Below are 14,728 nucleotides of genomic sequence, written 5' to 3'. Positions count from 1 at the left end.
TTTCATCATCTCAGCATCCCAGACAGCTTTGAAGAACTAGATATTGCGACAGAAACTTTTAACTCTCTCTTTTCCAGCACTTTAGACACAGTTGCTCCTTTGCGCTTAAAGAAGATTAAAGAAAATAGTCCAACGCTGTGGTACAACGAGCACACTCAGGCCCTTAAGAGAGCAGCCAGAAAAATGGAGCGCAACTGGAAGAAAACAAAACTAGAGGTATTTCACATTTCATGGAAAGAGAGTTCGATTGCATACAGAGAGGCCTTAAAAGCTGCTAGATCTGCTTATTTTTCAAACCTATTAGAAGAAAATAAACAAAACCCTAGGTATTTATTTGAAACGGTGGCTAAACTAACGAAAAATAAATCTTCAACCCCAGAAGTTTCCAAGGAGCACAGCAGTAATGACTTTATGAACTTCTTTACTAACAAGATTGATAATATCAGGGAGAAAATTATAACTATGCAACTGTCTACTACAGTATTGCATCAGGCAGTCCATTTTAGTCTCCTTGAAGAAAAATTTGATTCATTCGTTGCTATAGGAGAGGAAGAATTTACTAAACTCGTTAAATCATCTAAATCGACAACATGTATGTTAGACCCTATACCGACTAAGCTACTGAAAGAGATGCTTCCAGAGGTCACAGATCATCTTCTTAATATCATTAATTCATCTTTGTCACTAGGATATGTACCGAAAACTTTTAAGCTGGCTATGATTAAACCTCTTGTTAAAAAAACGCAACTTGATCGTACGGAATTAGTCAATTACAGGCCAATCTCAAATCTACCTTTTCTGTCAAAGATACTAGAAAAGGCGGTATCCATGTTCCTTTTTAGAAAGAAATGATATCTGTGAGGATTTCCAGTCAGGATTTAAACCGTACCATAGTACCGAGACAGCTCTCGTTAGAGTTACAAATGATTTGCTCTTATCATCCGATCGTGGTTGTATCTCGCTATTAGTGTTACTTGATCTTAGTGCTGCATTTGATACTATTGACCACAACATTCTTTTAAATAGACTCGAAAATGATGTTGGCATTAGTGGAATTGCATTAGCATGGTTTAAATCATACCAATCATACCCTGATCTGACCGTTATCAGTTTGTAGCAGTAAATGAAGAGATGTCTTATCGATCACAAGTTCAGTATGGCGTACCACAAGGCTCAGTACTAGGACCGTTGCTGTTCACTCTGTACATGCTACCCTTAGGAGATATCATTAGGAAGCATGGCATTAGTTTTCACTGTTATGCTGACGATACTCAGCTCTATATTTCTTCACGCCCAGACGAAACTTACCAATTCACTAAATTAACAGAATGCATAGCTGATATAAAAAATTGGATGACTAGTCATTTCCTACTACTTAACTCTGAAAAAACAGAGATTCTAATTATTGGACAAAAAACTTCCTCACGTAATAACCTAGAATACTGTCTAACACTTGATGGCTGCTCTTCGTCGTCGGTTAGGAACCTGGGTGTGCTCTTTGATACCAATCTTTCATTTGAAAGTCACATGTCTAGTATCTGTAAAACCGCATTTTTCCATCTTAAAAATATATCTAAATTACGCCTTATGCTCTCATTGACAAATGCAGAACAATTAGTCCATGCGTTCATGACCTCAAGGCTAGATTATTGTAATGCTCTACTGGGTGGTTGCCCTGCACGCTTAATAAACAAACTACAGCTGGTCCAAAACGCAGCAGGTCGAGTTCTTACCAGAACCAGGAAGTATGACCATATTAGCCCGGTTCTGTCAACACTGCACTGGCTCCCTATTAAACATTGCATAAATTTTAAAATATTGCTGATTACTTACAAAGCACTAAATGGTTTAGCTCCGCAGTACTTGAGCGAGCTCTTAATGCATTATAGTCCTTCACGTCTATTGTGATCTCAAAATTCCGGCCAGTTAATAATTCCTAGAATATCAAAATCGACTGCTGGCGGTAGATCCTTTTCCTATTTAGCACCAAAACTTTGGAACAGTCTTCCTACCATTGTCCGGGAAGCAGACACACTCTGTCAGTTCAAAGCTAGATTAAAGACACATCTCTTTGACCTTGCATACACATAATACATTATTGACTTCTTTAATTCAATGTTAGGCTACATAGATTAGATCAGCCAGAACCGGGAACACTTCCCATAAATCCTGATGTACTCGTTACATGATAAGAAGAATGGCATCTACGCTAATTTTAGTGTCTTTGTTTATCCCAAGGTTTTCCCGCAGCCTGCCGGATCCAGGCCGTATCCAGATCTGACGAAGGACCTTCGCCTGGACCCGATGACAACGCAGTGCTGAAGTGCCAACTAGTCTCTCCCTATGGAGGATCCCTTTACCACTCTACAGATAAAGCGTTTTCGGGAAATTCGTTTCGCGTACCTACCCTGAAGTAACAAAATAAAATAAAATTCTGTATCAAAATTTTATAAGGTACCAGTACTTTGTTTAGGCTTGGTTTGTAGAGAATTACAAACCTGCGCACATATATTCAAACGCACATAACTATAGAACCAATTCTTAATGCGCATGTGAACGCCATCAGTGTTTCTCACATTTTCGCGTTTAAAGTCTATGTAGAGAGAATGGTGTCCTCTTAGCGGCCCCTAATTTAATAACAAATGATCGTTGCGACGGAAGCGAATCAATCAAAACTAACTTTAGCTGGAAAATAACTTTATTAAAGAACCGCTATAAAGCCAAAACGATCTCTGTTACCATAAATTATACGTTTATCTCTGTAAAGCTGCTTTGAAACAATCTACATTGTTAAAAGCGCTATATAAATGAAGATGACTTGACTTGACTTGACATTTCCAAAGCAACCTTCCAAACACTGCTCATGAGTACCCTTCTGAAACCTAAAATGTACACACAAGCAGTTGTACACACCAAAATGTTATTTGCAATTCCGGTGACGTCATCACTCTGAATGGCAGTTTAAACATATCAGCTCCTCTGGGAAAACCACTTAATTGCCCGATTAAATTATCAGATATACAGTTTTTAGATTCTGTTTACCTCGAAAAGTGGGGAAGAAGAAGAGAAGAATGGGAAGAAGAGATGGCAACAAAAAAAATGCACCATTGGAGAAAATGTGAACGAAGAAAATGCAGGGAACAGCTCTCCTACTCAGGTACAAGATGGTGAAGCTAACATGAGCCTTCAACCAAGTAATGTGGCAAGTTTAACAAAAGTTCTGGAGGAGATAAGGGACTTTCGCAAAACAACAACTGACCAAGATTATCTCCGAACTTACCAGTGTTAATCAAAAATTGTTGAATTGAAAAAGTAGAAGATCGCATTCAAAATGTGGAACAGGTAATAAGCAAGATGATAAAAGTCATGAATCAACAAGAAAACAAATTACTCGACCAAGAAGGGAGATCTAGACGGGAGAATACAGTATAAGGTTCTACAATGTTCCCGAAGGAGCAGAGGGCATGTCAATGATGCTGTTTGTGGAAAAGTTACTGTGAGACACGCTGGAGATCCCCCCGACTACGGACCTTGGCATCGAGAGAGCTCACCGCACGCTTGCCCCGAAACCCTCCGGGTCAATACCACAGTCAATAATAATCAAATACCACCACTACAAAATTAAAGAAGAGATTCTGTGCAATGCCTGGAGAAAAAAAAGAGGTGTTTTTGAATGAGAGACCAATATACTTTGACCAAGATTACCCTCTGGCAATTCTACAGAAACGTAAGGAATACTCTGAAGCTAAGACAGTATTAAAACAGATCCGGTTTCAGACCCTGATCCCCGCTAAACTACAAGTGTTTTATGATGACGGGACGTGACTGTACCAGACATGAAGGATAGGGGACTGCCCATCAGGGTAATCATGCCGAGGGAGAGCCTAGCAGAGCATCTATCCCGCACCACTAGGAAAATGGTTAGAGGTCTGAAACAACCAGGAGCAGAAGAAGAGCGAGAGAAGAACATTTGGGAGAGACTACGAGTTTTCAAAAGACGGCCGCTATCCTCTCCAGAAGAACTTTAAGTTTGGACTAATTTCAAATTTATGATGAGCTAAGCAAACCTTTAAGAGATGGTGCAATGTTAAAGGGTTAGTTCACACAAAAATGAAAATTCTGTCAGTAATTACTCGCCCTCATGTTATTCCAACCCCGTAAGACTTTCATTCATCTTCGTAACACAAATTAAGATATTTTTGATGAAATCTGAGAGCTGGATCACTCCTCCATAGGCTTCTATGGGATTGAAACTTGCAAACCCAGAAAGTTATTAAAGACATCGTTAAAATAGTCCAAGAGACTACAGTGGCTCAACCTTAAGTTTATCAAGTGACGAGAGTACTTTTTGCGCACAAAAAAACAACAAAAATAACGACTTTATTCAACTATACATTTTGGTCTGTATGGGCCTGAATGAATTCAAGTATTGTAACAGTGCAGCGCGTCTGGGTTGTACGTCACACGCATCACACACATGACCAGCGTCGGCCAATAGTGAGCCTACGTGGTGACGTACAACCCAGACGCGCTGTGCTGTTACACTATGTGAATTCAAACACAACTCTCATTATTGACTTGCTGCACCTGCACTCCCTTATCACCACTCACTACATATACACACATCACCTTCACCTCAGTGTCTGGTCTCGTCTATGCTTTACGACATACAGACTACCAACCAGTATTATTACTAGGGCTGGGTAAAAAATATCGATTTCTCGATTTTAATCGATTCTCATTTTTACGAAACGATATCGATTCTTAAATCCCAAGAATCGATTAGTCATCCTGTTTTCAGTGATGAATGAATGGAACATTGTTGCGCGCATTCCCATTCAATAAATCGCAATAATCTTTGTGCTTTGTTATTATTAATATGAAACAAAGTCTCAGATTTCAAATTACGTCCATTTTCTTATGAAATTCAAAAACATAAATACCGTTTTGGCGCTGTGGCGTGAGATCGCTCTGGCGCAGCTCAGCTCAAGAGAAGCAGCAACGCGGAGCGCACACAATCTTCTCTTCCGCCTTAATAATATCCGTTACAGCGCGAGATAAACATGAATGAGCATCTGAAAGTGTGTTAAAAGGTAGAGTACAACTTATCGAAGTCCGTATCATGTCACATGGAATCGCTCAATCAGTGTTTCAACCATGGAAAGACGTTAGTAAACAATGTCATGTAACGTCACATTTACCTCAGAAAAACCATATCCAGTGACCATAAACTCGTTAGTCAGCTAGAAAAATTAGAGAGTAGCATTTTGTTAAATATATGCACCATATTACATATTCATTATCATTTTTAATGTTCTTCAATATTTAATGCATGTTTGAATAAATCTGGAAAGTTTTTTTATGACAGCCTCCATTTAAATTTGTATATAATTTAACATAACTTTATTATTATAAAAATAAATAAGTGTATTTTAAGTGTTTGTATACAAATCAGTTATTTTTTTACCTTCAATATTATAGTAGGCTAATGAAGCCTATAGGCTACAACTGACTCCCATAGTTTACAATAGTTAAGAGATTTGTTTTCCTTGAGAAAAATTGCAATGTATTGTACCTGATATCCAAAATAATCGATATTGAATCGAATCGAATCGTAATCGAAATCGAATCGAATTGCAAGCTTGTGAATCGAAATCGAATCGAATTGTGAAATTTGTGTCAATACCCAGCCCTAATTATTACTGTTGGTATTTCTGAGAGAACAATGTTTATGCATGGTTATTGAAAAAACTAAAAATTAAATAAATAAAAAAAAAATATGTGTCCACAAGACTTTTGACTAATGGATGTTGTTTTAATCGCATAGTAAGATATGTCAACATTTTTTTCTTAATTTTTTACATTTGTATCATTAGATATTTGAGTAAGTTGAAACCCAATACGTTTAAAAGTACAATTCAGCAGTTTTTAAAAAAAAAAAAAATCCTGTCGTCACTGGCATGCAATGAATTCTGGGGTAGGCAAGGACGCGAAGGATCCATCTGTTTCATTTCACAAAAAACAAAGGATGCATTTGGAGGCCGCATTTGAAGGAGCCTTTGAATTGGGACAGCCTTCGCCGTGCCATGATGACACAATCGGCCTTCGAATGAGCCCTTCGAAGGAGCCCTTCGAAGAATGCATCCTCTGAATTGGGACGCAGCAAGCAGTCGTGAGTCGAATGAATTTCCATGCCTGACCAGAAGATGGCGCCCACAGCTGAATCATACATTCATTTTTCAAACCGCTGGTCCAATGTGGCTACAGCATAGTCATGCAGGTTTTTTGATTGATTATTAAATTGTTTAATATGCGGGAGGATCAGGAAGCTTTTGTTTAGGCACTGGAAGGTGGCAGCACTAGTGGCGTTTTAATAGGGATTACAATCAGTCGACATGTCGACTACGTCGAACGTGAGCGACTGAAAGGGAACGTCTTGGTTACGTATGTGTTAAACTGCAACATTTGTAAGGGCAAGCGAAGAACATGGAAAGAAGACTGAAGAGAAAAACAGCACAAGCTTCCAAAAAAATAAATTATGAGTAGAAAATGCAAGAGAGCATAAAGTACAGAGTAATAAAACCAAGGAAAACATACAGTGAGGAAAATAAGTATTTGAACACCCTGCTATTTTGCAAGTTCTCCCACTTAGAAATCATGGAGGGGTCTGAAATTGTCATCGTAGGTGCATGTCCACTGTGAGAGACATAATCTAAAAAAAAAAATCCAGAAATCACAATATATGATTTTTTAACTATTTATTTGTATGATACAGCTGCAAATAAGTATTTGAACACCTGTCTATCAGCTAGAATTCTGACCCTCAAAGACCTGTTAGTCTGCCTTTAAAATGTCCACCTCCACTCCATTTATTATCCTAAATTAGATGCACCTGTTTGAGGTCGTTAGCTGCATAAAGACACCTGTCCACCCCATACAATCAGTAAGAATCCAACTACTAACATGGCCAAGACCAAAGAGCTGTCCAAAGACACTAGAGACAAAATTGTACACCTCCACAAGGCTGGAAAGGGCTACGGGGAAATTGCCAAGCAGCTTGGTGAAAAAAGGTCCACTGTTGGAGCAATCATTAGAAAATGGAAGAAGCTAAACATGACTGTCAATCTCCCTCGGACTGGGGCTCCATGCAAGATCTCACCTCGTGGGGTCTCAATGATCCTAAGAAAGGTGAGAAATCAGCCCAGAACTACACGGGAGGAGCTGGTCAATGACCTGAAAAGAGCTGGGACCACCGTTTCCAAGGTTACTGTTGGTAATACACTAAGACGTTATGGTTTGAAATCATGCATGGCACGGAAGGTTCCCCTGCTTAAACCAGCACATGTCAAGGCCCGTCTTAAGTTTGCCAATGACCATTTGGATGATCCAGAGGAGTCATGGGAGAAAGTCATGTGGTCAGATGAGACCAAAATAGAACTTTTTGGTCATAATTCCACTAACCGTGTTTGGAGGAAGAAGAATGATGAGTACCATCCCAAGAACACCATCCCTACTGTGAAGCGTGGGGGTGGTAGCATCATGCTTTGGGGGTGTTTTTCTGCACATGGGACAGGGCGACTGCACTGTATTAAGGAGAGGATGACCGGGGCCATGTATTGCGAGATTTTGGGGAACAACCTCCTTCCCTCAGTTAGAGCATTGAAGATGGGTCGAGGCTGGGTCTTCCAACATGACAATGACCCGAAGCACGCAGCCAGGATAACGAAAGAGTGGCTTTGTAAGAAGCATATCGAGGTTCTGGCGTGGCCTAGCCAGTCTCCAGACCTAAACCCAATAGAGAATCTCTGGAGGGAGCTCAAACTCCGTGTTTCTCAGCGACAGCCCAGAAACCTGACTGATCTAGAGAAGATCTGTGTGGAGGAGTGGGCCAAAATCCCTCCTGCAGTGTGTGCAAACCTGGTGAAAAACTACAGGAAACGTTTGACCTCTGTAATTGCAAACAAAGGCTACTGTACCAAATATTAACATTGATTTTCTCAGGTGTTCAAATACTTATTTGCAGCTGTATCATACAAATAAATAGTTAAAAAATCATACATTGTGATTTCTGGATTTTTTTTTTTAGATTATGTCTCTCACAGTGGACATGCACCTACGATGACAATTTCAGACCCCTCCATGATTTCTAAGTGGGAGAACTTGCAAAATAGCAGGGTGTTCAAATACTTATTTTCCTCACTGTAATTTTAAAGAAAACATGAACATAAGTTTAAGTTTTGTGCAAAATATTTTTTAATGTGTTTAAAGTTTTTATTTATGCTTGTTATTTTTTGATTCACGCTTATTATATTTTGATCCGTGACCAAGTTGTTTGCTATTCTGATCATTTTGCATTATTTTTTTCAGTTTGAGCGATATATTTTTACATGTGTTTTTATATTTTTGATTCAAGCGTATTATTTTTTGCTCCATGGCCGCAATACATTTGGCGGGATATTGATCCCATACATCATACCTACATGCTTTTTTTTTTTATTCCTAAGTGTTACAAGCAGTCTTGTTTTGATCACTTACCATACTCAAGCATCTTCTGAGTTAGTCTGACTTTAACTCCTGCATTGTTGCTTGTAGACACTGAGTCCAGGTTCACAAGAACCAAAACACACCAAAGGAACATCATTTTCAATCTAGCCTATGAGAGACAAACATCATGGGCATAAGATTAGGTGTTTTTAACTGTAAGAATAGGTGACCGATTTAATCAGCTCCTGGCTAATCCAATTGTTTCTATTTTAAACAGAGTGACATTTAGTACAAAAGTACTAATTACATAAGCTCCTGTCCTGTGTAGCCAATCCAGCACAACCCAGCAACAATCAGCTTTTGGTTTTGTGCCTACATTTTTTTATTGTGACATATCCTTTAATAAATAAACTTAACATTATAATTATAATATATATATATATATATATATATATATATATATATATATATATATATATAATTTTTATTTATTTTTTATTTTATTTTTTTATTTACTACACAATGTGATCTATGTCTTTTATCAATGTCTTTATACAGTTTGTTTAAGAACTAATCTACATTGACATGCTTGTTTGCTTGTTAGTTGTTGGTCTGACCAGTTTAACTGGCTTTTCCCAAGTGAAAATAAACATCCTCTATCTTTTTAACACAGCTTCCCAAAGCTCGCTTTAACCAGTTCTCTAATCTCACTTAGTTCTCAAATGCACAATGTTCCGCATGATGAATGACATTCAAAGTAAAAATTTAGCACACGCTTGACTGAAATGTTTCCCTCAAGCCTTATGCTTGATATAACTAGTCCAAACTGTTTCACTGGTAGTGTACATGCAACTTAATTAATCTTTAAGTATTTACAATGTACAAATGAATAATAAAAATAAAAATAAAAGCACTCTGCTTTTGCTGGAGAATGAGGAAATGGTTGAGACAAGCAAGGTTTTGATTTATTATGTTGCCCTAAAAGAGACTTTTGTCTTGCAGTCAGATGAATTAAGCCACATGACTGTGAACAAGTTGATGTTATGCTTATATTGAATTAAGGCAAGCTATAATTAAATGCAGATAAGAGGAGTCACTTTGCTGGAATGTGTCATGTGACATGTGACTTGGGTTTATTTACTGCTGTAGATTTTTTTTTACTTATCTTTTACTAAATTTGACATTTTACAACTTTATTTTTATATCCAACTGTACAATATGAGTAACACAATATACAATATATTCACTAAATGAATATTACTAACACATATGGCCACTCTGTTACAAATCAAGGACAGTTGATATCAACAAATATCTATGCATGAACCATGATATTTCTCTTGTGTAGAACCATAAACACAAGCAAAATAATTTTAAATATAAATAACACAATCCATAGAAAACACTTAGCATTATCATTAAATGTATACATACAGTACAGATTAGATCTGAACAGATCATGGAAAAAACACATTTCACACATAAATTGAAAATATGTAGGCTGGTGTTGTTCAGATACATATTGATACATGCACTGTACCTTAAACTGTTGTGATGTGCTAAATGGCTGGTCTCTTCCTGTCCGGATGCATGAACTGTCTACTCCCTAGCTGGCAGCAGCACTGAGTGGAACTGAAAGAGAAACATTTCACCACTAATTCAAAGCAACAGGAAGACTGTCAAGTTCCCATAAACAGCAGCATGCTGTAGCGTTCATACCTGAGCAGACAAATTATTCAGCCATGAGAGGTTTTATTTAGAGATTGTGAACTTTGGATTCTCTTGTTTTCCCCAATATTTATTTTCCCATTGAGTAAGAATCATAACGGTATCATTAAAGAAGGGCAATTCTAAGTAAAAGGCTATACTTTAGAATGTTGATGTCCATATTGTACAGTGCAATACTGCACTGGATGGTGATTTGTTGTTTATGTCAAAAGCTGTGGCCAACCAAATTATGATATTTTGACCAACAAAAAAAAAATCTGTGACTAATATGTCTAATACATGTGACACTGCTCAAGAATAGGACATACAGACACCCACTTTACCAAATTATTGTTACATAGACACTTTTTTCATTTTATTAACTCCTCCTATGGAAAATTCTTAAAGGGTAACTAAACCCTAAAACAACTTGTTTTAGTTTATGATCTGTAAGACTGGGGCTTTATTAATGCTGTTCATTGATTCAAGTGTATTTTGTTTGACATTTGGGTATAAAGTGTTTTAATTCTACAATATATGGTGTAAAAACGTCTGAGTGCTGCCCTCTTCAGGTTGAACGGTGGCTACTGCAGTTGAAATTTCCTATTGGAAGTTGTGGTGCCCTGTGACGTAAGCAGGCACCAGCTCACCACGCTCAGCACTCCGAGCATAGGGAGAAGCCCATAGAGAGTCATAAAGTTGCTCCTGCTCCTAGCTCATGGACAGCTCCGCTCTCCGTGGACAGCTCACGCTCTCCGTCTCTGCAAGATTCGAAAGGGAATGATTCAGATTTCTCTTGGCACAGCTACTAGAACGTTTACAATTGTCAGACAGGTTGCTCACGTCACATCTACGTCGTCAAGCTCAGTTTGAGGCTGTGCAGTACGCTCAGCCATCAGGAAGTGAGTGCTTCTAATTTACTTCACTTTTCTCCGTTGAAGTCTGTGGGGTCGCTGTGTCCATTTCTTATAGTAGGCTACTGTCTATGGGAACGAGGAGCGAGGACGCTTCCAGAGCAGCTATGAGCGAGGATGCACAGGTGTAGGCTATCCTATGCAAAAGTCTTTCTTGTCGACAAACCTGACGCACGTATAAATTATCCTCCCCCTTCACATCTGTCACAATAATTTTAATTTACGCTTTACTTTTACAACCCTCACATAAAAAGATATCTAAACCTATACCTACCCATCACAGAAAACATTCTGCATTTTTACATTTTCAAAAAAACATCATTCTGTATGATTGTTTCCCTATGGAAGCCCGTTTCCGCCACGTTGAGTAAAAAAAAAAAAGATTCTTTAAGTCATAATAATGAGAAACTTTCTCATAATAATGACTTGACATCTCGTAATAATGAGAAACTTTCTCGTAATAATGATTTAACATCTCGTAATAATGAGAAACTTTCTCGAAATAATGACTTAACATCTCATAATAATGAGAAACTTTCTCGTAATAATGACTTATTTTCTCGCACTTCTACGCATGCGCAAAGCAGCGGAGCAGAAGGGCGTGCCACACTAGAGACATCCGCTGGTCAAAGCCGTCGCATCACAGCAAACATGGCACGCTCTGCAAAACAGTTGTTTTCATTAAAGTCAGTGTGATCTACTAAGTGCAATCTGTAGTATCATTAAATAACATCATCAGTAGGCCTATATCTTCCATACTTTTCCATGCGCACGATAAGGTGTGAAAGTGTATTTTCATAAAAATATAAAAAAATATTTTATTTTATTTATTTATTTATTTTGGGTTAACTAACACTTTAAGTCAAACATTGAATTGTAACTTGGCTCACCTAATATCAATTAACGTCCTCACTAATTTAGTGTATCTTTAATGTTATAAATCGTATTTATAATGTATTATGCATGCCAAAAATGTAAAATATCTTAAAATACTCTTCATTGCATATTTTTCTGTGATTTGATTACCTGAGGGTTGTTCCATAAAACAAGATTAGAATACAAGCCAGGCTTATTTTGGTAAGTCAGACTTATTGTCGGTGGATTCTGTTTCATAAAGCAAACTTAAAATAGTTCAAACTCAGTTACCCTGGCAACTTATGCTGGGAAACTAGCCTGGTCCAGGGCAGGCTAACTGTCAGGCTAAGCCTCAGTTGTTACACGGATCCTCTAACACTGACCAATAGGAACACAATGATATTACCACTGACACTCTCTCATGCCATTATTGGACTTTATTAACCACTATTAGTCCAAAAATAAATACACAGTATACAGAAAATCAACTTAAATAAGGCTACAATGATAAATTAGACAATATAGACATATATATATATATATATATATATACTGTATATATATATATATATATATATATATAGATAGATATAGATATAGATATATAGATAGATAGGCCTAAATACAATATATATACTACAGGTTTTCTTTTTTTCCTGGCTGAATGTTTTGTGCCCAAGATTTAATTAGATTTTGATTTATGAATACATTTCTCTCTGGTTTTGTTTGGCAGCTGTAGTACATGTTTATGATTAGAAGAACATTAGAACACAATCTAAAAAAAAAGCTTTGTAAAGCAGAAGTTAAAATCACAAAATTAAAAATAAATAATTACAAAAGCACAGTATAAATTTTAACTGGTAAGATGAATCTGAGCTTAGTAATTGACAGTATATTAGCCTACATTTGATTTACCCCATTACAATAGTCCCTTTACAGTTATTGCTATCATAAAAATATACTTGTAGGTTTAAAATTCTAAATAAGGCACATCTAATGTCCAAATAACAAATATTTTAGCATATATATATATATATATATATATATATATATATATATATATATATATATATATATTATGTACTTTATTATGTCTTTCAATTCAAAAACATTTAACACAATTATACAAATTGACAGTTCATTTAAAGACATCATATTTTCCCCCAATAAATATTCCTTATTTTTCCTTCTACTTTTTTTCTTTTGTGATAATACCCACCAACACATAGCCTAAAAAACACATGATTAGAACAATAACCAAAAAGTACATAGTTAGACACATTTACATATGATTTAAGGGGGAAAAGACAAAAAACAATAAATAAATATTAAGAAAAATTTAACATTCACATATTTATATCAAACTCTTATAATGACACATCATTCCTAATAGTTATTCAAGTAATATTATTTGAATATCAAATATTCAATATTAAATAATTAAATAAATAAAATAACAAATAACTAGAAATAAAAGGGAGGGAGGGTTATATAAAAATGTAGTTAATGTAGGCTAATATATATTCCTTTATTTTATGGAATATTCTTTGATTTTAGAGTTGCACATATCTTTTCAAAATGTATACATTTGCTCTTAATTTCATGTTATCCTCTCCATAATGTACTTTAGAAATTAAATCTACTCATTTAAAACTGGGGATTCTTGCTTTCTCCAAAAAATTATTGCATTAAAAGCTGTAATTCTCAGCATTCTAAATAAGTATACATCATCTTTATTAAGTAGCATAGGTCCTATACCCAAAACTATATTTTGTATCTTTATATATTTAGTTTCTTAAAAAAAATCTTCCCTAATTAGGCTACTTCTGTTCACTGAAGTAGGCTACTTCTGTTCGCTAGAAGTTCACTGCAACTTATCCAACATCCTAAAGATAAATTATTATAATTAGAAGATATTTCTAGTGTTATAAAATATCGCATATTAATTTTCCAAGCAAAATGTACATTTTAGTCAGAATTATTGCGCTCCTATTTGGCGCGCATGCGCGCAGCAGCGCTCGTTCAATATGAAGATTAGCAGCAAAATGGATACATTTGCATGACTTTCTAACATTTACAGATGCAGAATATAACTGTAAAATGTAAGTTTTGCACTGAGGGGGAAAAAAAACATGTCACAAACGCATAAAACAGCACAAAATATACGCTGTTTGATGGTGGATCGATTTGATCCACGATCGACCTCTAGGGCTGCTTAAGAAACGCGTGCACACGCAATTATCTAGACTAGATAAACCTGGATCAAATTAGTGAGATTGCGTGAACTTCAATTACCTTTTATGGAACCACTTTAGCCCCAACTTATTTGTTAGGCTCATTCAAGTCCGGTTTTGGAGTTTAATCCCCGCTTTTCTAAGCGTCTTTTATGGAACAACCCTCTGGTTCCAATGATTCATGCTCTGTGTGATTATCCTGCTACACACACAGCCTCCCAGACATCTACTAACTCTACTAACTCTATCAAAACATGTTTCCTTACAGGAAGAGCTTGATGAGATAGTCTTCGCTTGGAACAACCACAGAATACGGCCAGTCCACAACTCACGGTCACCACATAGCCGACCATCCATCATGTATGCAGTGTCTCATCTATATGGAGCCACAGACCATCTGCATCCAGTGTGTCTGGAGAAGGTTCAAGTCTGTTTAGGAGAGTGTGTTTTCAAGGACTTTCCATGCTATGAAGACACTTTTAACGTATGTGTTGATCTTATGTCAAAGCATGATTTGAACCATACGAATGATGT

The 14,728-nt window shown here is 36.7% G+C and overlaps 1 protein-coding gene across 2 annotated transcripts in view; it reads right to left on the bottom strand.

Annotated features, from left to right (window-relative positions):
- Nucleotides 1–14,431, bottom strand: part of LOC311074918 (bactericidal permeability-increasing protein-like) — a 39,547-nt gene extending 25,116 nt beyond the window's left edge. Inside the window, exons 1-4 of one of the 2 annotated variants that reach the window (XM_084101891.1) lie at nt 14,256–14,431; nt 10,842–10,952; nt 10,025–10,116; nt 8,536–8,653 (exon numbers count right to left, since the gene is read on the bottom strand). In XM_084101891.1, the coding sequence (XP_083958017.1) occupies nt 8,536–8,641 (106 nt within the window). In that variant the 5' untranslated portion in view covers nt 8,642–8,653; nt 10,025–10,116; nt 10,842–10,952; nt 14,256–14,431. Of the gene's footprint in view, nt 1–8,535; nt 8,654–10,024; nt 10,117–10,841; nt 10,953–14,255 lie in introns of those variants that run through there. The other variant, XM_084101892.1, reaches the window with a different exon arrangement.
- Between the last annotated feature and the right edge of the window lie 297 nt (nt 14,432–14,728).

This window comes from Abramis brama (genome assembly GCF_963993115.1).
Source record: "Abramis brama genome assembly, chromosome: 23".
Classification (NCBI taxonomy): Eukaryota; Metazoa; Chordata; class Actinopteri; order Cypriniformes; family Leuciscidae; genus Abramis; species Abramis brama.
Note: the sequence above shows the minus strand (reverse complement) of the source record. Positions and strands in the feature narration are given on the sequence as shown.